The 24,891-nt window shown below is 39.4% G+C and overlaps 1 protein-coding gene across 8 annotated transcripts in view; it reads right to left on the bottom strand.

Annotated features, from left to right (window-relative positions):
• The window catches only part of cdk14 (cyclin dependent kinase 14), a 180,191-nt gene that overhangs the window by 50,929 nt on the left and 104,371 nt on the right, over positions 1-24,891 (bottom strand). For all 8 annotated transcript variants that reach the window (XM_079625391.1, XM_079625390.1, XM_079625392.1 and 5 more), the window contains 2 exons: positions 6,382-6,445; positions 2,823-2,871 (listed from right to left, as the gene is read on the bottom strand). In XM_079625391.1, coding sequence (XP_079481517.1) covers positions 2,823-2,871; positions 6,382-6,445 — 113 coding nt within the window. The remainder of the gene's footprint in view (positions 1-2,822; positions 2,872-6,381; positions 6,446-24,891) is intronic.

Raw genomic sequence — 24,891 nt, 5'->3', positions numbered from 1 at the left:
TACAGTATTTTTTAAAATAAATTTTTACACTTTTCAGCAGTAGTGTAAAATCTGATTTTTTTTCCCATAAACCTGGATTATTTCACAGACAAAACTACGAAAAAAACTAATAATCAGAATATATTGTACAGTTTCAATCATGGATATCTAGATTGTGCCCCAAATAAAACCTCAAAAGATTCACTTTCAGCTCGACGACTGTCTTGGAAGAGCGAGTTAGTTAGTTAGTTAGTTAGTTAGTTAGTTAGCAAATGACTAAATGTAGCATGACTGACTGTAAACATGCTTGTATAGATATAATTTGTTCTGATGAAAGAAATGCTGTCACTCTACCGAGCTTTCATTTTGTCTAATTATGCTAAAGATAAATGACTGATGGTTTGTTTACAAGCATTCTCATGTTGCGTAGTGTGTTTTCGGGCCTGAGGCTGAATGTGTGTGTGTGTGTGTGTGTGTGTGTGTGCGCGCGCGTGGTGACTGAACTCCTGAACTATCACACACACTACTGCCAATGAAAAACCAAATGTAAAAAGCTACAAATGTGTGTGTATAATTAGGCCTCTGCAGCATTAACACATTAAAGAAACATTAAGTTTTCTCAGAGTTTCTGTCCACCAGCGGCACTTTCAGCACTTAAAAATGTGTGTGTGTGAAACAAGCTTGTGTACGAGTGTCTGTGTGATTAGACGGTAAAATCTATAGGCTTCTGTTTCTCATGCTGCTTCTGCTAGTTCAGATGTGGGTTAATCGAATGAGATCAGAAACTTCACAAAACTTCCTCTGATTATTAGGAAAAGACCAAGGTCATTATAGTTTTACATTTATTTTTAATTTTAACTTTAATAATATTAAAGTTTCAGCTGAAATGTCATTTGTTTAAATGGTTTTGACTGTTTCCTTGTTCCTGATGCACTTTACATTACTGTTCAAAAGTTTGGGTCAGTACGCTTTTTAATTTGGGGGGAAATGGTAACAATTTACTATAAGTTTATTAGTTAATGCATTAAAGGAACACGCCGACTTTTTGGGACTTTAGCTTATTCCCCGTATCCCCCAGAGTTAGATAAGTCCATACACACCCTTCTCATCTCCGTGCGTGCCGTAACTCTGTCTGACGCACCCACCGCTAGCCTAGCCTAGCACAAAGACTGGAGGTAAACGGCTCCAGCTAGCATACTGCTCCCAATAAGTGACAAAATAACGGCAATATTACCTCCAGTCTTTGTGCTAAGCTAGGCTAGGCTAGCGGTGGGTGCGTCAGACAGAGTTATGGCACGCACGGAGATGAGAAGGGTGTGTGTGGACTTATCTAACTCTGGGGGATACGGGGAATAAGCTAAAGTACCAAAAAGTCGGCGTGTTCCTTTAACTAACAATAAGCATTCCATTTCTTAAAGTATTTATTCATTTTTGTTAACATCAGTTAATAAAATACAGTTAATCAGCTCAGGTCCATTAAATAATATTAACAGATCGTTTACTATAAATAATGTATTAGAGAATGTTGAATTTAACATTAACTAAGATCAATAAATGCTTTAGAAGTAACATTGTTAGTTCATTTTGTTGTTTACTAATGTTAACAAATGTAACTTTACTGTAGCGTTACCGGATATTTGTAGTTTTAAAAAAGTGTCACACTGAAGGACTGTTTAAGTGAACCTGACTGCTCAGCAAAGTGTTACTGCTCAGATGTTGTTCTTTCATAGTTTTCATTTAAGGATCAACCTCATCTCAGATGTTTCTCCTAAAAGTATGAGTATAAAGCTATAAAAAATGTGATGTGAAATGAATTTAATGAGAAATGTCATATTGAGATTTTAATTTAGATTTGACTGAGCAGTTTTGGACATTGTCAAGATGTTTGCTGAAACTCAGGAGAAACATCTGAGAAGTGTAGATGATTTGAGCACAAGTCTCCATTTATGGTCAGTGCCGTGCAGGAGAAATAATTGAGATATTCAGAAGATTTCGAGTGATTTGCAACAGAAAATGGTGAAGAACCCTATGATACCCCTTTTCCACCAAGGCAGAGCTGGTGCTGGTTCGGAGCCAGAGCCTAGTTTCAAATCGGTTCTTTGTTTTTAGACCACCAAAGCACCAGCTCCGAACCAGTAAAAGTGGTTCTTAAGTAGCACCAAAACATTGCTGGGCTAGAAGTAAGAACCGCTTGCGTCAGGGGCTGGGGGCGGGGTTACCGTGACCAACAAGACGAAAAGAAACTTGTGACCGCCATTTTTGAAATAGCTGCTAATCGAGCTAATAGCTGCTCGATTGTAATCTCCGTCTATGCAAGTTACGGCGAGCTGCACGAACGCGTTTGATTCGCGTTTGTTGATGTAAGACTTGTTCGAGATGCATCGGAGCGGCGCGGACCGATCAGAGCTCCGGGAGTGTGTGGAGAACATACGACTCCTTGTGCTTTTGGATCGCTTTCGCAGTGCTTTGATGTCATGCGGCGATCGGTCTGCGAGAAGCCGAACCATCTCGAACAAGCCTGGTGTGTTTTTGCGTGGCGCTGCCGCGCTAGCGTTGCTGGGCAACATGAGATGTATACACAGTGACGTAAGATCTGGCTCTGTTGTGGCTCTCGAGCCTGTGGAAAGGCAAACCGGTTCTTAGAAGACCCGTCAGTAGAACCAACTCCGAACCGGCTCTAGCTCTAGCTCTGAACCAGCACCTGGTTCTTGCTGGTGGAAAAGGGGTATCAAACAGTGACGTTACAGCATCTAAAACACACTTTGCCATTCACACATAAGATCAATGGGTGTTATAAAAAGCTATACAAAAACACATAATAACAAATAGTTGTGGTCACTTACTTATTCCAGGCTTGTCTGAGTTTCTTGGGACTGTAGACAGTGAAGCGATCTGCAGATGAGAAACAAACAGATGAATAACTCCAAAACGGCATTTATTTAATAAAAAAATACAGTTAAATCAGTAATATTGTGAAATATTATTACAATTTAAAATGACTGTTTCCTATGTGAATATATTTTAAAACTCTTTATTTTTATAAAACATTTTAACTTTTATTTATTAACATTTCGATGTTGTCTTAACTGGCACTTTTGATCAATATAATGTGCGCTTGTGGAATACAAATATTGATTTATTAAAAAATAAAACTGTTAGTGACCCCAAACTTTTAAACAACTTTGGTCAGTGTGATCAAATAAATCAAGAAAGAAATTATATTCTGCACAGATGATATTCATTCATTATGCTGGATATTCTATTAATATTGTAAAATTGTTTTTATTTTTATATTTTCCATTTTAATTTTAGAAATTTTGTTGTGCGTTTTTATATAGTTTTTTTTCTTATTCAAATGTTGTCGTGAACTATCGTAACTGAAATCAAATTTTTTTTAAGGTAAAGTTTATTTTATTTCAAGTAACAAAATAATAATAACCTCTAAAGGTATTCCATTATACAGAAAATGTGTGTACTGCACACAGTAAACATCCTCTATACTCTTTGTTCTAGATGTCGATTCATTAGTTTGGCCTCCTGCGGACTGGATCAATACACACCGTCCGCTCGGGCATTCAGGTATGAGATATCACTCACACACACACACACACGCACGCACACGCACACACACACACACACACACACACACACACACACACACACACACACACACACACACACACACACACACACACACGCGCGCGCGCACACACACACACACACACACACACACACACACACACACACACACACACACACACACACACACACACACACACACACACACACACACACACACACACACACACACACACACACACACACACACACACACACACACACACACACACACACACAATCAATTCCCCTTATATAAAATAAAACCCAGCAGCTCCATGACCTGCATTTAAACATCCCAAATCACACAAGCAACCGCTAACACTTCATTAAGAGTGAGTATTCAAGAAGAATGGAATGGCATATTTGCATAGCAGAAAGCCCTGTGATCAGGTCTCGTATTATCTGATATACACTGCCGTCTCAGCTGGTCATAGTGTAGAAGAGCAGTAAACACTGTCCTCTGCTGCTACAACACTGAACTACACCTCTTCAACATTTATAGCTGATATTACGAAAGAAACTAAAGGAAAAACACACTGCTCATTTTTGAGCTATTTTGCTTCACAACATGTCTTTTGAAAATACACATTTAAGTTATTTCTGATAAATCGAAAACACCAAACACCAAATTAAACACCAAACTTTAGTTTTATTCCTATCTGTATTCTGAAGGTGTTTCTTACTGTATAATTTGCCTGATTTATATATATATATATATATATTTTTTAAATCCTAAAAACCTGGTGAAAATGTTTGCAATTCTTACTGCAATCAATCAAATGGAAATGTATGGTGATATCTATTGTTTTTTGTCTTTTTTTTTTACCCTATCCAACCTCAAGCCATTATGACTTTCAAAATGCAAATATAGCTTCATCCCAGAATAACAGCCTCTTTTACCTTAACCGATTAAATGTAGTGTTGATAGAGACTAACAGAGTGCTTTAAAAGTTTAAAAGTTGATGGTGTTTTATTGAGGTTTACTGTCTGCAAGGCTTCACTGGATGCTCAGTGTTTTATGAAGGTCACCTTGAGGAACATCAGAACTGGAGGATTGAGTTTAAGCTGTGTCTGAAACCGCTCCATACACACTTAAATAGTGCACTATTTGAAGGGAACAGCGATTTGTAGTGGTGTCCGAACCATAGTGGACGTTATTGAGTGCACTCATTCAATCCCATAATGCACCGCAATAACGAGTGTACAACCAATGTACACTCAACATCTAGAGAATACCCATAATGCACTGTGAGGATCACGCATGTCTCCAGAAGATGGCGCTGAAGCTGAATCACCCATATATTAATTTTCCAAAACCGCTGGTTCAGTGTGGCTACAACGTAATATCACACAGGTATAAAATCCTTTTTAATTGATTACATTGTGTTTAATTAAGGGATATACATGCTAGTTTTCACGACAGAGTTCAAGATACATCTTTTCATCACTACTGGAGCTGCCAGTTTGCTAAGTTTTAAGCGATTATTAAACAGCAAAAGTGGCAGAACTCCTTCTGGCGAACTCAGTGTCTGAACTTCACTCGTTTTCATTCACTCCTTCAAGTGGACTATATTAGTGGACTATATTAGTGGACTAATGTAGGGAACAGTGAATGAGGATATAGGGAACGATTTCAAACACAGCCTTAGATTTGAACAGCTCTTTAGTAGGCTATCTCTGCTTCAGTATCTGTGATCATTAGCATTACGGTTTATACCAGAACATTCCTCACATCTTGTTCATAAGGCCATTTATAAAAGATAAAATCATTGTGATATTACATTACATTAAAAAAGATTAAAATTACTACTCATATCATGAAATAAGATCATAAGAATCATATCATGATTTTGTTCATATCACCCACCTCTATCCCAACCTGTTCAGAATTGTTAAAGATTAAAGTCCCCCTGTGGTGAAAATCAAGCTTTTAATGTTGTTTATATGTCATGTGATGTTTTTAATAATATGCTTTAAGACAAACCATGTGCAAATTCATAAGTCAACACCTGAGTATTTTCTGCTTAAAAACTGCAGTGAAAAAAAGACAAAAAGACAAAAAACGAAATCGTTTGAAATCGTGCAGATTTAGCAATATATCGGGTATATGGTGTATATTACGATGTTATGATAAACTAGGCTAATGCCTTTTTACCACTGACGTTCTGAGTTGTTCAAATCGTTTCTGATGATTGTTAGAAGGCAGGCAGAGATGGCGAATGGGAACAGGGTTTGTGTAACATTAGCAACACATTATTATCTGTTTGATAACATAGTCAAGCAAAAGGCTAATCATATTAATTACTGTCATGTGTCCGACGTTGTAGAGAGCGATACGATTGGATTGTGCAGCGTTTACCTCAGTAAGTTGGCCGAGTGAGTGGAGGCGGGGCTAATTAGCATATTCATGAATCCGCATGTACTACATGAAGCAAGGGTGCAGAGTTACATTCAAGCTAATTTAAGGCATGAAGATTTTTTTCACGGGAAATGATTGACTACAGGGGGACAACGAATGTGATTGATAATGTGTTTTTTTTAATTAATTTATAAAACAAGGAATTTTAACTTGTCATATTATTCAATTACTATTACTGTTGTTTTAGTTTTTTGCTGTGGTTCAGTATTGGTTTCACAATATTATGGTATGGAAGTGTTGACAACAGAGTCTCCTCTGTGTGTTTTAATGAGTGTTAATGAGCTCCCAGAGGTCGTCTGCTGGCACACGGGTGGAGGACGAGTCAGTGTGTGTCATTTACAGTCGGATGAACAGGACTTTACCTGGTTTGAAGTGCGGGAGTGAGTGAACACCTGGCCACGTGTCCTCCGAGGGCGTCCCCAAAACCTGCACATCACAGAGAAGAAAGAAAGCTGAAGTTAGAGCGCAGACATCCATCCCACAGGGTTTTCCTGGACACCAGCAGGGCGGGACGTTTCATTCACACCACCGCTCACAGGCATAGGAGATGTTCAGTGCCAATAAACAAGTTTATTATGCACAAGTGTGTGTGTGTGTGTGTGTGTGTGTGTGTAGAGCAGCAGTGCTGGCGGGGGCTTTTTGAAGTCTAAAGCTTGTAAAGAGCACGACTCGATTAAACACCCTGTAATTACAGCCGTCAGACTCGATGAGCCGAACCGCTGAGACGAGCCTCAGAGAGAGAGAGAGCCTGTGTGTGTGTGTGTGTGTGTGTGTGTGTGTGTGTGTGTGTGTGTGTGTGTGTGTGAGTGTGAGTGTGTGTGTGAGAGAGAGAGAGAGAGAGAGAGAGAGAGAGAGAGAGAGAGATCACATGTGCAGATGAAACCATAAACCTCTGAATGTCTCTCGTCCCTCAGAACTCTAATTATCAGAATTATTTTAATTATTAGTTATTTTCTTTTAACCTATTTTTGTTCTCCTACACATTCAGAAGGTGTTTTCAGTTTGTTAACATTATCTGAAGAACAACTGAGTGGTGCTTGACTGTGCAAAACACTTGTCTTTAGCATTGATGGCCTGTTTATCTGCCTTCTCCTCATCCTGATGTCATATCCTGGAAACCAGCCGAACATCCCTCCAGGATTGCTCTGTGTGGTTTCTTTCTGTCTGGTGTGATGTAAAATCTTCTTATCTGTAGATGTGTGTCAGGTTCCTTCAATGAGTGCCTATGGGATTTTTACCTGGTGAAAATAGTGCATCTGATCACTTAGTAAAGTAGCAGCACACCTCTCCTCAAAAACACATGATTTGAAGAATCGTTCAAGTCTGGAGCACAAATTATGCCGGACAATGCACACAATCAGTGATGAGTTATTAAACTGCATTATTAAACTGTACAAATGACCTCACAGTCTTTATGAAGGATAAATCTGTCCAGCAGGGGGCAGTATTGAATTATGTTCAGTTTGATGAAGCGTAATTCTGTCTTTATAAGAACTTAAAAAAGCATGAAAAAAACATGAATAATTATATGCTGATTATCAGCTGGCCACAAGTTAATTAGTCTAGGTTTAAATCAATTATGTTTGTGCTGTTTTACAATCTTTATGAGTAATAATTCAATTGGAGCAGAATGCAAAACAACTTAATAGTATCTAAATACATTAAATGTCAACAACCAAACACAACAGCAGCATTCATCAAGTGATCCGCGATGACCCATGATCACACACACACACACACACACACACACACACACACACACACACACACACACACACACACACACACACACACACACACACACACACACACACACACACACACACACACACACACACACACACACACGTTCAGCTTTAAATCTAAGCTTTAGCTGACCTCCTTCAGAAACAAAGACATGAGAAATGCCCTGCGTCGCTGCGATCAGTCCACATTCACAGTCATGTACCTCTGTGATGAGAAATCTCTCTGAGAAACTGAGTCGAGTGTTCAGAAATCTCACAGGAACCGGCTTCAGTGCTGGAATAACAGAAAACTCTCTCTCTCTCTCTCTCTGTGTGTCTGTCTATCACGCTCTCAGAGAGCAAGACCCTTAAAACAACCTCCACTCAGGAGCAAAAGCAATCTGGAGTGAAATTTGTCTTCTATATTGAACACACATTGGGGGGAAAGATCGAGCCCTGGACATCAAACATCCAGCGCATGAATCTCTGAGAGCAGGTCACCTTGACATGACCACAGACACACACACACACACACACACAGGTTCAGTCCGGATCAAAATCAAAACTCACTCTTTTACTGTCTCACTATGTTCTTATTGTGAATGATGCATTGGTGCACGTTATTCTCACACTAGTGCAAAATATTCATGGAATGAAAAACTACAAAAACCCTTGACATACTGTACATACTGGTAACTAGGATTCCCATTAGCTTAGTGATGATATTGTAATTTTAACTATATGTTGAGCCAATAAGCTCCTGCATGCAGATTCATCTGTGAGTTTGTGTGCAGAAGTGAGCAATACTCCTCATTCTGACCAACCGTTGATGTGCTTCTGAAAGCATTTTTCTTGCACGCTTGCCTTTGGTTTGTGCACGAATGCATGTATATAAAAATTAAGCAAAAAAATGATTAACTAAATTAACTAGATTAACTTAACTTCAATTAACTAAAACTCATGGCAAAATAACATTCAATGTGTTCACTTGCACAATCTTACTATGCCTTTGACAACCAGACAACAACAACAAAAAATTTTATCTGGAAAATGTTAAACTGTTTAAGTAAAAAAATTAGTGCACAGATCTCTACACATTACTCCAATTTCATTCTGCATAAATTTGATCTGTTTATTCAATGCACAATTGCACATATAGTGTGTATGTCTGCTTATGCTTTGACATCACAACCAGAGAAAAATGCAATGTGGTTTTCTTGTGCTATCAGGTATAGAAATAGCCGATTTCCAGCAGTTTTCAGTGTGCTATCAAACCTGTAAAACCACAAGTGTCTCACTAAATGAATGCATGAGTTTGGGGCAGGACTGTTTGTTGAACAATGGAGGACGTTTAGCAGTTATTATACAGTAGCTGTCATTTTGTTTAGAGCTGCTAGTGGCGCAAAAATCATAAATCACATTAAACACGCAATCCACTCAAACAAGTCCAAATTAGAGGACTAACATTAACCAACAGTTCTCTCATGCACCATGTAGAGAAAGATCCTTTTGCAAAACGGAGTTACACATCTATTCCTGATGTTTCTGCGTTTCTAACCCGCTCTTCCTCTGACACACAGAGCGCTCGGATCTGACGGGGGAAAACCGCTTCATTCCTCATGTTTTGCATGAGCAGATGCACCAATGAGGTGTGAGACAACCGACTGATGGACTGTCAGAGATCCTGTGCAGGTGTGTGTGTGTGTGTGTGTATGAGTGTGTGTCAGTTTGGAGAAGAGGGCAGGTAAACAGGAAGTGGCATCAATGCTGAACTTTATGGAAATGAGAAGCTAAAGACAAGACGAGGCTCTGACGTGTGCCATGAATTATAAGCTGATGCAATTCTCTTTTTGCTCAATACAGTCCATACACATCTATTTTTTTCAATACACTAAACTGAAAATATACACATGGTTTTTAAAACATTAACTTTGCTAAATTAAAGTCAACATTTCCTTGTGCAAATATAATGGACTTGCATTGCATATGTATGTATGCATGTATATATATTTAAATGTACTGTATATAATTATGTAAAAAAAAAGTGAATAATATATATATAAAACTTACACACATACATGTACAGTATATATACTGTAAATATAAGACTTTATTGACTATGTATTAACATATTATTGACTGTATTGAGCTAAATATCAACGCTACTGTCTTAGGCTTTATAGCTGAATACATTTTTTCTCAAAACTGATGAATTTTCAATTTTGCAACATCAACACCCTTATTGAACTAAATTGAACTGAATCAAGATAAATATAAAGACACTTTGAAACAATTTCTATCGTATAAAGCGGTATAAATATAAAGGTGACTTGACCAAACTGCAACAGCAGATGGAGTGGACTCTCAGAAACAGGAGGAGGAGCAGAAGTGCTACTGTACGGCTGAACACGGCGAGAGTGACGCCGCATGTTTTATGGATGGTGTGTGTGTGGAGGGCTGGGAGTCTTTGAAGTGCGAGAGGAGAGAGATCAGGGCTGCGGGAGCGAGTGTTTTGCAGATCAGCGGGAGACTGAGGGAAGACGTGCCGGCGCTGACAAACCACAGCACACATCAGGAGAACACTCAACCTGAGAGAGCAACTGATGAACTGCACGTCCCCGCTGGAGCATCATGGGAGAAGACTTGTGTTGGTCAGTCAGGGAATGATCACAAGTGACTAACTACAGTTGTTTTTTACTGAGTTAACTGAAACCTCAATAAACGCCATTCACACCAAGAACCATAACTATTATTAGCATCCACACCAACAGACAATAATTATAACAACTATAAAACAATAACTATATTAGCATCCACACCAACGGACAATAATTATAACTATAAAACAATAACTATATTAGCATCCACACCAACGGACAATAATTATAACTATAAAACAATAACTATTATTAGCATCCACACCAACGGACAATAATTATAACAACTATAAAACAATAACTATATTAGCATCCACACCAACAGACAATAATTATAACAACTATAAAACAATAACTATATTAGCATCCACACCAACGGACAATAATTATAACTATAAAACAATAACTATATTAGCATCCACACCAACGGACAATAATTATAACTATAAAACAATAACTATTATTAGCATCCACACCAACGGACAATAATTATAACAACTATAAAACAATAACTATATTAGCATCCACACCAACGGACAATAATTATAACTATAAAACAATAACTATATTAGCATCCACACCAACGGACGATAATTATAACAGCTATAAAAACAATAACTATATTAGCATCCACACTGCATCTGTGCTAACTATATTAGCATCTTCATCAATGGACGATAATTATGTTAACTATAATGATAACAATAAAGACAACTATAATTTAGAACAATATTTATAACAGCGATAACTATATGACAACTATATTACCGTCCACACCATAGGGCAATAATTATAAGGCTAACAATAACGACAACAATATTAGCATCCAGTGCAATGGATGATAACTATAATGATTACAATAATGATAACTACAACAATAACTATATAATTTACTACACCAACAGACAATAATTACAACGATAACTATAATGATAACTATATTAGTATCCACAGCCATTGAAGACAACTATAATGATAACAATAAAGATAACTATAACAATATATATAACAATATCTATAACAGTAGTGAAAATGATGACTATATTGGAATCCAGTGCAATGGATGATAATAACTACAAAAACAAATATAGCTGCAAGCAGCAATCACCGGGGCCAAGCGCAAGCAAGACGACAAGACATGCCAAAGTGGCTGGGAGTGTGAGACCCACTGCAGCAAGGAGCAATTAAAGACATTTGAAGATGAATTTTGGCAAAATGGTTGAAAAATCACATACAATAACTAAAAATATGATTATCACTTTCGACCAATAGGTGGCACAGTTACGAAACTGATGTGATGTGGTCAGAGTGAAGTGACAATGACACATACAAAGTTTGGTGTCAATATGTCAAGGCATTGCAGATATAAAGCCTGAATAGTCATTTTGGCATCATGCCTCAACTTTGCCACTGCGGTATACGAAAACGGTTTTGTCTATCGACACGAAATCCATAACTTTTACTCGGCACAGTCTGGAGATGACACGATCCGATTTTGGTGAAAATCGGACGTTCGGTCTAGGAGGAGTTCGAAAAAGTAGGTTTTAAAAGAAAATAAAGATGGCGGACAGGAACTTTGATTGACTATGGCAAAATTGGTATCTATGTTTTCAGCATAACCCAAGGAATCTATTGAGATCAGTGTCATTACTATAGGCAAATTTATTCAAAAGTTATTAGCATTTTTGGAAATTTCATTATAACTTTTGACCAAAAGGTGGCGCTGTCTCATACATTTTTGAGTACCTTTAGGGAGTTGTACTGATGACTCATACTGAGTTTCGTAACGATACGTTCATGCGTTCATAAAATACAGCATTTTAGCACATAATTCAAAATGGCCGACAGCCAAAATGGCCGATATGGGAAAATTGGATATCAGTCAACTCAGCACGACGCCCTGAATCTAACGAGACCAATTTTGTGATTTTTGGACAAACCGTTCAGAAGTTATAAGCAAAAACATAAATTCTTCATATCTCTGGACCAGTAGGTGGCGCTGCGCCGAAACGCAGCATGTAGCCTCAGGTCATGCTTGTGATGACATGTACCAAATTTGGTCTGAATCCGATAAAGCGTTGTGGAGATACGGCCTTACGTCTGTTTTCGCAAGCGCTACGTAAAATTTATTTGCGCGGTATTCGAGAACGGTAATTCGAATCAACTTGAATTCCATAACTTTTGGTCGTCAAGGTCTGGAGATGATCTGGTTCATTTTTCGTGAAATTCGGAGCAACGGCCTAGGAGGAGTTCGAAAAAGTAGTTTTTTCGGAAAATTCAAAATGGCGGGAAAACTATTATGACGGAAAATGACGTCATAGGGTGCAGTCGAATCGTCATGAGCTCAGGAATCAGAGGAAAAAAGAATTTTGTTTCTAGCCCTTGTGGTTCAAAAGTTATTAGCATAAACATGAGTGAAACTTTGGACAGCTGGTGGCGCTAGAGGGAATGAGTTGGAGACTCCAAATTTGCTATGGTGATAGTTCAGGCTGTCCTCTATCACTGTGCCAATTTGTATAAGTTTCCCGCAAACGGTTCTATAGGCTGCCATAGACGCCCAGTCGGAAAAAGAAAAAGAAGAAGAAATATAGCTGCAAGCAGCCATTACGGGGCCAAGCGCAAGCAAGACGACAAGACATGCCAAAGTGGCTGGGAGTGTGAGACCAACTGCAGCAAGGATCAATTGAAGACATTTAAAGATGAATTTTGGCAAAATGGTTGAAAAATCACATACAATAACTAAAAATATGATTATCACCTTCGACCAATAGGTGGCGCAGTTACGAAACTGATGTGATGTGGTCAGAGTGAAGTGACAATGACACATACAAAGTTTGGTGTCAATATGTCGAGGCATTGCATATATAAAGCCTGAATAGTCATTTTGGCATCATGCCTCAATTTTGCCACTGCGGTATACAAAAACGGTTTCGTCTATCGACACGAAATCCATAACTTTTACTCGGCACCGTCTGGAGATGACACGATCCGATTTTGGTGAAAATCGGACGTTCGGTCTAGGAGGAGTTCGAAAAAGTAGGTTTTAAAAGAAAATAAAGATGGCGGACAGGAAGTTTGACTGACTACACCAAAATTGGTATCTATGTTTTCAGCATAACCCAAGGAATCTATTGAGATCAGTGTCATTACTATAGGCAAATTTATTCAAAAGTTATTAGCATTTTTGGAAATTTCATTATAACTTTTGACCAAAAGGTGGCGCTGTCTCATAATCTTTTGAGTACCTTTAGGGCGTTGTACTGATGACCCATACTGAGTTTCGTAACGATACGTTCATGCATTCATAAAATACAGCATTTTAGCACATAATTCAAAATGGCCGACAGCCAAAATGGCCGATATGGACAAATTGGATATCAGTCAACTCAAAATGACGCCCTGAATCTATCGAGACCACTTTTATGATTTTTGGACAAACCGTTCAGAAGTTATAAGCAAAAATAGCCTTTTTTCATATCTCCGGACCAGAAGGTGGCGCTGCGCCGAAACGGAGCATGTAGCCTCAGGTCACGCTTGTGATGACATGTAGGAAGTTTGGTTTGAATACGATTAAGCGTTGCGGAGATACAGCCTTACGTCTGTTTTCGCAAGCGCTACGTAAAATTTGTTTGTGGGTTTTTTCGAAAATTGCTAAGCGAATCAACTTGAATTCCATAACTTTTTGTCGGCATGGTCTGTAGATGATCTGATTCAATTTTCATGGAAATTGGAGCAACGGCCTAGGAGGAGTTCGAAAAAGTAGCTTTTTCGGAAAATTCAAAATGGCGGAAAACTTTTCATGGCGCAAAATGACGTCATTGGGTGCAATCGAATCGTCACGAGGTCAGGAATCAGAGGAAAAAAGAATTTTGTTTCTAGCCCTTGTGGTTCAAAAGTTATTAGAATAAACATGAGTGAAACTTTGGACAGTTGGTGGCGCTAGAGGGAATGACTTAGACACACCAAAATTGGTGTATTTAATGTTGGGACTGTCCTCTATCCGAATGTCAAACCATTACAACTTTCCCGCGATCGGTTCTATGGGCTGCCATAGACTCCCAGAGCGGAAGAAGAAGAAGAATTATTTTTGGTACGGGAACAGATACAATAGGTGCCCGCACCTTCAGTGCTTGGCCCCTAATAACTATAACATTAACTATATAACTATATAAGCGACCACACCAACAGACAATAATATAACAATAACTGTATTAGCGTCAACACCAATACACTATAACAACAACTATAATGATAAATATAGCTGCAAGCAGCAATCACCGGGGCCAAGCGCAAGCAAGACGACAAGACATGCCAAAGTGGCTGGGAGTGTGAGACCCACTGCAGCAAGGAGCAATTAAAGACATTTGAAGATGAATTTGGGCAAAATGGTTGAAAAATCACATACAATAACTAAAAATATGATTATCACTTTCGACCAATAGGTGGCGCAGTTACGAAACTGATGTGATGTGGTCAGAGTGAAGTGACAATGACACATACAAAGTTTGGTGTCAATATGTCAAGGCATTGCAGATATAAAGCCTGAATAGTCATTTTGGCATCATGCCTCAACTTTGCCACTGCGGTATACGAAAACGGTTTCGTCTATCGACACGAAATCCATAACTTTTACTCGGCACGGTCTGGAGATGACACGATCCGATTTTGGTGAAAATCGGACGTTCGGTCTAGGAGGAGTTCGAAAAAGTAGGTTTTAAAAGAAAATAAAGATGGCGGACAGGAAGTTTGGCTGACTATGGCAAAATTGGTATCTATGTTTTCAGCATAACCCAAGGAATCTATTGAGATCAGTGTCATTACTATAGGCAAATTTATTCAAAAGTTATTAGCATTTTTGGAAATTTCATTATAACTTTTGACCAAAAGGTGGCGCTGTCTCATAATCTTTTGAGTACCTTTAGGGCTTTGTACTGATGACCCATACTGAGTTTCGTAACGATACGTTCATGCGTTCATAAAATACAGCATTTTAGCACATAATTCAAAATGGCCGACAGCCAAAATGGCCGATATGGAAAAATTGGATATCAGTCAACTCAACATGACGCCCTGAATCTATCGAGACCACTTTTGTGATTTTTGGACAAACCGTTCAGAAGTTATAAGCAAAAATAGCCTTTTTTCATATCTCCAGACCAGTAGGTGGCGCTGCGCCGAAACGCAGCATGTAGCCTCAGGTCATGCTTGTGATGACATGTAGGAAGTTTGGTTTGAATACGATTAAGCGATGCGGAGATACAGCCTTATGTCTGTTTTCGCAAGCGCTACGTAAAATTTGTTTGCGCGTTTATCGAAAACGGTTTGACGAATCAACTTGAATTCCATAACTTTTTGTCCCCACAGCCTGAAGATGATCTGGTGCAATTTTGGTGCAAATCGGACAAACCGTCTAGGAAGAGTTCGCAAAAGAAGGTTTTTTGGACAATTCAAAATGGCGGCCATATTTTTATGACGGAAAATGACGTCATAGGGTCCAGTCGAATCGTCGTGAGCTCAGGAATCAGAGGAAAAAAGAATTTTGTTGATAGGCCTTACGGTTTAAAAGTTATTAGCATAATATAAGTGAAACTTTGGACAGGTGGTGGCGCTAGAGGGAATGAGTTAGAGACACCAAAATTGGTGCAATTACTGTTGGGAATGTCCTCTATCAGAATGTCAAACCGGAACAACTTTCCCACATACGCTTCTATGGGCTGCCATAGACGCCCAGTCGGAAGAAGCAGAATAATAATAATAATAATAATAATAAGAACCGGAACGAAAACAATAGGTGCCTCCGCACTTTCAGTGCTTGGCCCCTAAATATAGCTGCAAGCAGCAATCACCGGGGCCAAGCGCAAGCAAGACGACAAGACGTGCCAAAGTGGCTGAGAGTGAGAGATCAACTGCAGCAAGGAGCAATTGAAGACATTTAAAGATGAATTTTGGCAAAATGGTTGAAAAATCACATGCATTAACTTAAACATATGATTTAATAGATTATCACTTTAGACCAATAGGTGGCGCAGTTACAAAACTGTTGTGATGTGGTCAGATTGAAGTGACGACGACACATACAAAGTTTGGTGTCAATATGTCAAGGCATTGCAGATATAAAGCCTGAATAGTCATTTTGGCATCATGCCTCAACTTTGTCACTGCGGTATACGAAAACGGTTTCGTCTATCGACACGAAATCCATAACTTTTACTCGGCACGGTCTGGAGATGACACGATCCGATTTTGGTGAAAATCGGACGTTCGGTCTAGGAGGAGTTCGAAAAAGTAGGTTTTAAAAGAAAATAAAGATGGCGGACAGGAAGTTTGGCTGACTATGGCAAAATTGGTATCTATGTTTTCAGCATAACCCAATGAATCTATTGAGATCAGTGTCATTACAATAGGCAAATTTATTCAAAAGTTATTAGCATTTTTGGAAATTTCATTATAACTTTTGACCAAAAGGTGGCGCTGTCTCATAATCTTTTGAGTACCTTTAGGGCGTTGTACTGATGACCCATACTGAGTTTCGTAACGATGCGTTCATGTGTTCATAAAATACAGCATTTTAGCACATAATTCGAAATGGCCGACAGCCAAAATGGCCGATATGGGAAAATTGGATATCAGTCAACTCAGTATGACGCCCTGAATCTATCGAGACCACTTTTATGATTTTTGGACAAACCGTTCAGAAGTTATAAGCAAAAACATAAATTCTTCATATCTCCAGACCAGTAGGTGGCGCTGCGCCGAAACGCAGCATGTAGCCTCAGATCATGCTTGTGATGACATGTACCAAATTTGGTCTGAATCCGATAAAGCGTTGTGGAGATACGGCCTTACGTCTGTTTTCGCAAGCGCTACGTAAAATTTATTTGCGCGGTATTCGAGAACGGTAATTCGAATCAACTTGAATTCCATAACTTTTGGTTGTCCAGGTCTGGAGATGATCTGGTTCATTTTTCGTGAAATTCGGAGCAACGGCCTAGGAGGAGTTCGAAAAAGTAGGTTTTTCGGAAAATTCAAAATGGCGGGAAAACTATTATGACGGAAAATGACGTCATAGGGTGCAGTCGAATCGTCATGAGCTCAGGAATCAGAGGAAAAAAGAATTTTGTTTCTAGCCCTTGTGGTTCAAAAGTTATTAGCATAAACATGAGTGAAACTTTGGACAGCTGGTGGCGCTAGAGGGAATGAGTTGGAGACTCCAAATTTGCTATGGTGATAGTTCAGATTGTCCTCTATCACTGTGCCAATTTTCATAAGTTTCCCGCAAACGGTTCTATAGGCTGCCATAGACGCCCAGTCGGAAGAAGAAAAAGAAAAAGAAAAAGAAAAAGAAAAAGAAGAATAAGAACGGGAACAGATACAATAGGTGCCCGCACTTTCAGTGCTTGGCCCCTAAATATAGCTGCAAGCAGCAATCACCGGGGCCAAGCGCAAGCAAGACGACAAGACATGCCAAAGTGGCTGGGAGTGTGAGACCAACTGCAGCTAGGAGCAATTGAAGACATTTGAAGATGAATTTTGGCAAAATGGTTGAAAAATCACATACAATAACTAAAAATATGATTATCACTTTCGACCAATAGGTGGCGCAGTTACGAAACTGATGTGATGTGGTCAGAGTGAAGTGACAATGACACATACAAAGTTTGGTGTCAATATGTCAAGGCATTGCAGATATAAAGCCTGAATAGTCATTTTGGCATCATGCCTCAACTTTGTCACTGCGGTATACGAAAACGGTTTCGTCTATCGACACGAAATCCATAACTTTTACTCGGCACGGTCTGGAGATGACACGATACGATTTTGGTGAAAATCGGACGTTCGGTCTAGGAGGAGTTCGAAAAAGTAGGTTTTAAAAGAAAATAAAGATGGCGGACAGTGAAGTTTGGCTGACTATGGCAAAATTGGTATCTATGTTTTCAGCATAACCCAAGGAATCTATTAAGATCAGTGTCATTACAATAGGCAAATGTATGCAAAAGTTATTAGCATTTTTGGAAATTTAATTATAACTTTTGACCAAAAGGTGGCGCTGTCTTGAAATCTTTTGAGTACCTTCAAGGCCTTGTACTGATGACCCATACTGAGTTTCGTAACGATACGTTCATGCGTTCATAAAATACAGCATTTTAGCACATAATTCAAAATGGCCGACAGCCAAAATGGCCGATATGGGAAAATTGAATATCAGTCAACTCAGTATGACGCCCTGAATCTATCGAGACCACTTTTATGATTTTTGGACAAACCGTTCAGAAGTTATAAGCAAAAACATAAATTCTTCATATCTCCGGACCAGTAGGTGGCGCTGCGCCGAAACGCAGCATGTAGCCTCAGGTCATGCTTGTGATGACATGTACCAAATTTGGTCTGAATCTGATAAAGCGTTGTGGAGATACGGCCTTACGTCTGTTTTCGCAAGCGCTACGTAAAATTTATTTGCGCGGTATTCGTGAACGGTTTGACAAATCAACTTGAATTCCATAACTTTTTGTCGTCATGGTCTGGAGATGATCTGGTTCAATTTTCGTGAAATGCGGAGCAACGGCCTAGGAGGAGTTCGAAAAAGTAGGTTTTTCGGAAAATTCAAAATGGCGGGAAAACTATTATGACGGAAAATGACGTCATAGGGTGCAATCGAATCGCCATGAGCTCAGGAATCAGAGGAAAAAAGAATTTTGTTGATAGGCCTTACGGTTCAAAAGTTATTAGCATACAATTTCTGAAACTTTGGACAGGTGGTGGCGCTAGAGGGAATGAGTTAGAAACACCAAAATTGGTGTATTTGATGTTGGGACTGTCCTCTATCAGAATGTCAAACCAAAACAACTTTCCCGCATACGCTTCTATGGGCTGCCATAGACGCCCAGTCGGAAGAAAAAGAAGAATAAGAACCGGAACAGATACAATAGGTGCCCGCACCTTCAGTGCTTGGCCCCTAAATAGCTGCAAGCAGCCATTACGGGGCCAAGCGCAAGCAAGACGACAAGACATGCCAAAGTGGCTGGGAGTGTGAGACCAACTGCAGCAAGGATCAATTGAAGACATTTAAAGATGAATTTTGGCAAAATGGTTGAAAAATCACATACAATAACTAAAAATATGATTATCACCTTCGACCAATAGGTGGCGCAGTTACGAAACTGATGTGATGTGGTCAGAGTGAAGTGACAATGACACATACAAAGTTTGGTGTCAATATGTCGAGGCATTGCATATATAAAGCCTGAATAGTCATTTTGGCATCATGCCTCAATTTTGCCACTGCGGTATACAAAAACGGTTTCGTCTATCGACACGAAATCCATAACTTTTACTCGGCACCGTCTGGAGATGACACGATCCGATTTTGGTGAAAATCGGACGTTCGGTCTAGGAGGAGTTCGAAAAAGTAGGTTTTAAAAGAAAATAAAGATGGCGGACAGGAAGTTTGACTGACTACACCAAAATTGGTATCTATGTTTTCAGCATAACCCAAGGAATCTATTGAGATCAGTGTCATTACTATAGGCAAATTTATTCAAAAGTTATTAGCATTTTTGGAAATTTCATTATAACTTTTGACCAAAAGGTGGCGCTGTCTCATAATCTTTTGAGTACCTTTAGGGCGTTGTACTGATGACCCATACTGAGTTTCGTAACGATACGTTCATGCATTCATAAAATACAGCATTTTAGCACATAATTCAAAATGGCCGACAGCCAAAATGGCCGATATGGACAAATTGGATATCAGTCAACTCAAAATGACGCCCTGAATCTATCGAGACCACTTTTATGATTTTTGGACAAACCGTTCAGAAGTTATAAGCAAAAATAGCCTTTTTTCATATCTCCGGACCAGTAGGTGGCGCTGCGCCGAAACGGAGCATGTAGCCTCAGGTCACGCTTGTGATGACATGTAGGAAGTTTGGTTTGAATACGATTAAGCGTTGCGGAGATACAGCCTTACGTCTGTTTTCGCAAGCGCTACGTAAAATTTGTTTGTGGGTTTTTTCGAAAATTGCTAAGCGAATCAACTTGAATTCCATAACTTTTTGTCGGCATGGTCTGTAGATGATCTGATTCAATTTTCATGGAAATTGGAGCAACGGCCTAGGAGGAGTTCGAAAAAGTAGCTTTTTCGGAAAATTCAAAATGGCGGAAAACTTTTCATGGCGCAAAATGACGTCATTGGGTGCAATCGAATCGTCACGAGGTCAGGAATCAGAGGAAAAAAGAATTTTGTTTCTAGCCCTTGTGGTTCAAAAGTTATTAGAATAAACATGAGTGAAACTTTGGACAGTTGGTGGCGCTAGAGGGAATGACTTAGACACACCAAAATTGGTGTATTTAATGTTGGGACTGTCCTCTATCCGAATGTCAAACCATTACAACTTTCCCGCGATCGGTTCTATGGGCTGCCATAGACTCCCAGAGCGGAAGAAGAAGAAGAATTATTTTTGGTACGGGAACAGATACAATAGGTGCCCGCACCTTCAGTGCTTGGCCCCTAAAAAGAAGAATAAGAACGGGAACAGATACAATAGGTGCCCGCACCTTCAGTGCTTGGCCCCTAATAAGAACGGGAACAGATACAATAGGTGCCCGCACTTTCAGTGCTTGGCCCCTAAATATAGCTGCAAGCAGCCATTACGGGGCCAAGCGCAAGCAAGACGACAAGACATGCCAAAGTGGCTGGGAGTGTGTGACCAACTGCAGCAAGGAGCAATTGAAGACATTTAAAGATGAATTTTGGCAAAATGGTTGAAAAATCACATACAATAACTAAAAATATGATTATCACTTTCGACCAATAGGTGGCGCAATTACGAAACTGATGTGATGTGGTCAGAGTGAAGTGACAATGACACATATAAAGTTTGGTGTCAATATGTCATGGCATTGCAGATATAAAGCCTGAATAGTCATTTTGGCATCATGCCTCAACTTTGCATCTTCGGTATACAAAAACGGTTTTGTCTATCGACACGAAATCCATAACTTTTACTCGGCACGGTCTGGAGATGACACGAACCGATTTTGGTGAAAATCGGACCTTCGGTCTAGGAGGAGTTCGAAAAAGTAGGTTTTAAAAGAAAATAAAGATGGCGGACAGGAAGTTTGACTGACTATGGCAAAATTGGTATCTATGTTTTCAGCATAACCCAAGGAATCTATTGAGATCAGTGTCATTACTATAGGCAAATTTATTCAAAAGTTATTAGCATTTTTGGAAATTTCATTATAACTTTTGACCAAAAGGTGGCGCTGTCTCATAAATTTTTGAGTACCTTTAGGGCGTTGTACTGATGACCCATACTGAGTTTCGTAACGATACGTTCATGCGTTCATAAAATACAGCATTTTAGCACATAATTCAAAATGGCCGACAGCCAAAATGGCCGATATGGGAAAATTGGATATCAGTCAACTCAGCCCGACGCCCTGAATCTAACGAGACCACTTTTGTGATTTTTGGACAAACCGTTCAGAAGTTATAAGCAAAAACATAAATTCTTCATATCTCCGGACCAGTAGGTGGCGCTGCGCCGAAACGCAGCATGTAGCCTCAGGTTATGCTTGTGATGACATGTACCAAATTTGGCCTGAATCCGATAAAGCGTTGTGGAGATACGGCCTTACGTCTGTTTTCGCAAGCGCTACGTAAAATTTATTTGCTCGGTATTCGAGAACGGTAATTCGAATCAACTTGAATTCCATAACTTTTGGTCGTCAAGGTCTGGAGATGATCTGGTTCAATTTTCGTGAAATTCGAAGCAACGGCCTAGGAGGAGTTCGAAAAAGTAGGTTTTTCAGAAAATTCAAAATGGCGGAAAAACTATTATGACGGAAAATGACGTCATAGGGTGCAGTCGAATCGTCATGAGCTCAGGAATCAGAGGAAAAAAGAATTTTGTTTCTAGCCCTTGTGGTTCAAAAGTTATTAGCATAAACATGAGTGAAACTTTGGACAGCTGGTGGCGCTAGAGGGAATAAGTTGGAGACTCCAAATTTGCTATGGTGATAGTTCAGGCTGTCCTCTATCACTCTGCCAATTTTCATAAGTTTCCCGCAAACGGTTCTATAGGCTGCCATAGACGCCCAGTCGGAAGAAAAAAAAGAAAAAGAAAAAGAAATATAGCTGCAAGCAGCAATCACCGGGGCCAAGCGCAAGCAAGACGACAAGACATGCCAAAGTGGCTGGGAGTGTGAGACCCACTGCAGCAAAGAGCAATTAAAGACATTTGAAGATGAATTTTGGCAAAATGGTTGAAAAATCACATACAATAACTAAAAATATGATTATCACTTTCGACCAATAGGTGGCGCAATTACGAAACTGATGTGATGTGGTCAGAGTGAAGTGACAATGACACATACAAAGTTTGGTGTCAATATGTCAAGGCATTGCAGATATAAAGCCTGAATAGTCATTTTGGCATCATGCCTCAACTTTGCATCTTCGGTATACAAAAACGGTTTTGTCTATCGACACGGAATCCATAACTTTTACTCGGCACGGTCTGGAGATGACACGAACCGATTTTGGTGAAAATCGGACCTTCGGTCTAGGAGGAGTTCGAAAAAGTAGGTTTTAAAAGAAAATAAAGATGGCGGACAGGAAGTTTGACTGACTATGGCAAAATTGGTATCTATGTTTTCAGCATAACCCAATGAATCTATTGAGATCAGTGTCATTACTATAGGCAAATTTATTCAAAAGTTATTAGCATTTTTGGAAATTTCATTATAACTTTTGACCAAAAGGTGGCGCTGTCTCATAAATTTTTGAGTACCTTTAGGGCGTTGTACTGATGACCCATACTGAGTTTCGTAACGATACGTTCATGCGTTCATAAAATACAGCATTTTAGCACATAATTCAAAATGGCCGACAGCCAAAATGGCCGGAAAATTGGATATCAGTCAACTCAGCACGACGCCCTGAATCTAACGAGACCACTTTTGTGATTTTTGGACAAACCGTTCAGAAGTTATAAGCAAAAACATAAATTCTTCATATCTCCGGACCAGTAGGTGGCGCTGTGCCGAAACGCAGCATGTAGCCTCAAGTCATGCTTGTGATGACATGTACCAAATTTGGTCTAAATCCGATAAAGCGTTGTGGAGATACGGCCTTACGTCTGTTTTCGCAAGCGCTACGTAAAATTTATTTGCGCGGTATTCGAGAACGGTAATTCGAATCAACTTGAATTCCATAACTTTTGGTCGTCAAGGTCTGGAGATGATCTGGTTCATTTTTCGTGAAATTCGGAGCAACGGCCTAGGAGGAGTTCGAAAAAGTAGGTTTTTCGGAAAATTCAAAATGGCGGGAAAACTATTATGACGGAAAATGACGTCATAGGGTGCAGTCGAATCGTCATGAGCTCAGGGATCAGAGGAAAAAAGAATTTTGTTTCTAGCCCTTGTGGTTCAAAAGTTATTAGCATAAACATGAGTGAAACTTTGGACAGCTGGTGGCGCTAGAGGGAATGAGTTGGAGACTCCAAATTTGCTATGGTGATAGTTCAGGCTGTCCTCTATCACTGTGCCAATTTGTATAAGTTTCCCGCAAACGGTTCTATAGGCTGCCATAGACGCCCAGTCGGAAGAAAAAAAAGAAAAAAAAGAAAAAGAAAAAGAAGAAGAATAAGAACGGGAACAGATACAATAGGTGCCCGCACCTTCAGTGCTTGGCCCCTAAAAAGAAGCAGAATAAGAACGGGAACAGATACAATAGGTGCCCGCACCTTCAGTGCTTGGCCCCTAACTATATTAGTGTTAACTTCAATAGACAATAACAATGATGACAACTATAACAATAAATATATTAGTATCCACACCAGTGGAGCATAACATTGTTCATTCGAAGCACAAGTTAAGTAAACGTAAGTTATGTCATCTGCCAATTCTGGAGGATTATGAATGCCTGTCAAAGTTTTTATTGTTCATCATCTGGGGAAAAATCACATTGAAAGAGATTCCAATGATATTGTTCATTGCTGTCATTATCGTTACAGTTGTGGTGTGAGCTTTGCTATTCTTTTAGAGTTATTAAAACTTTATTGTTATTGTTAAAGTTATATTCTTTGGTGTAAGCTGCCTTAACCCGTTGTGAAACTGTCGGTCCACAACAATACATTTCTGTGGGTGACGATCTAGTTTACTTGCTGTTAAATGTATCAAACTAAACTGAATATCTTTGAAGGATTTAATGAAACTAACTTGACCAACTTTGGCAAATCCAGCGTATGTGCAGCCAGTGACCATGAGAGCTTGTCTCTGGTTTCTATAAAAAAAAAAAATGCAGGTAAACGACTGTCAATCACTCCTGAAATGTCAACGGCAGTGAAGTTTGTTCCTCTTTGTCCTTTCACTAGCGGCCCCGCTGGGCAGAGGGTCACCACATGCCCCCGACCACCCAGACGCAGTCATTCATTTCCCCGGCTTCACTCTCACAGATCAAATCTCAGGAGCGTCTGGACGCAAAGTT

Source organism: Phoxinus phoxinus, assembly GCF_949152265.1.
Source record: "Phoxinus phoxinus genome assembly, chromosome: 10".
Taxonomy (NCBI): Eukaryota; Metazoa; Chordata; class Actinopteri; order Cypriniformes; family Leuciscidae; genus Phoxinus; species Phoxinus phoxinus.
Note: the sequence above shows the minus strand (reverse complement) of the source record. Positions and strands in the feature narration are given on the sequence as shown.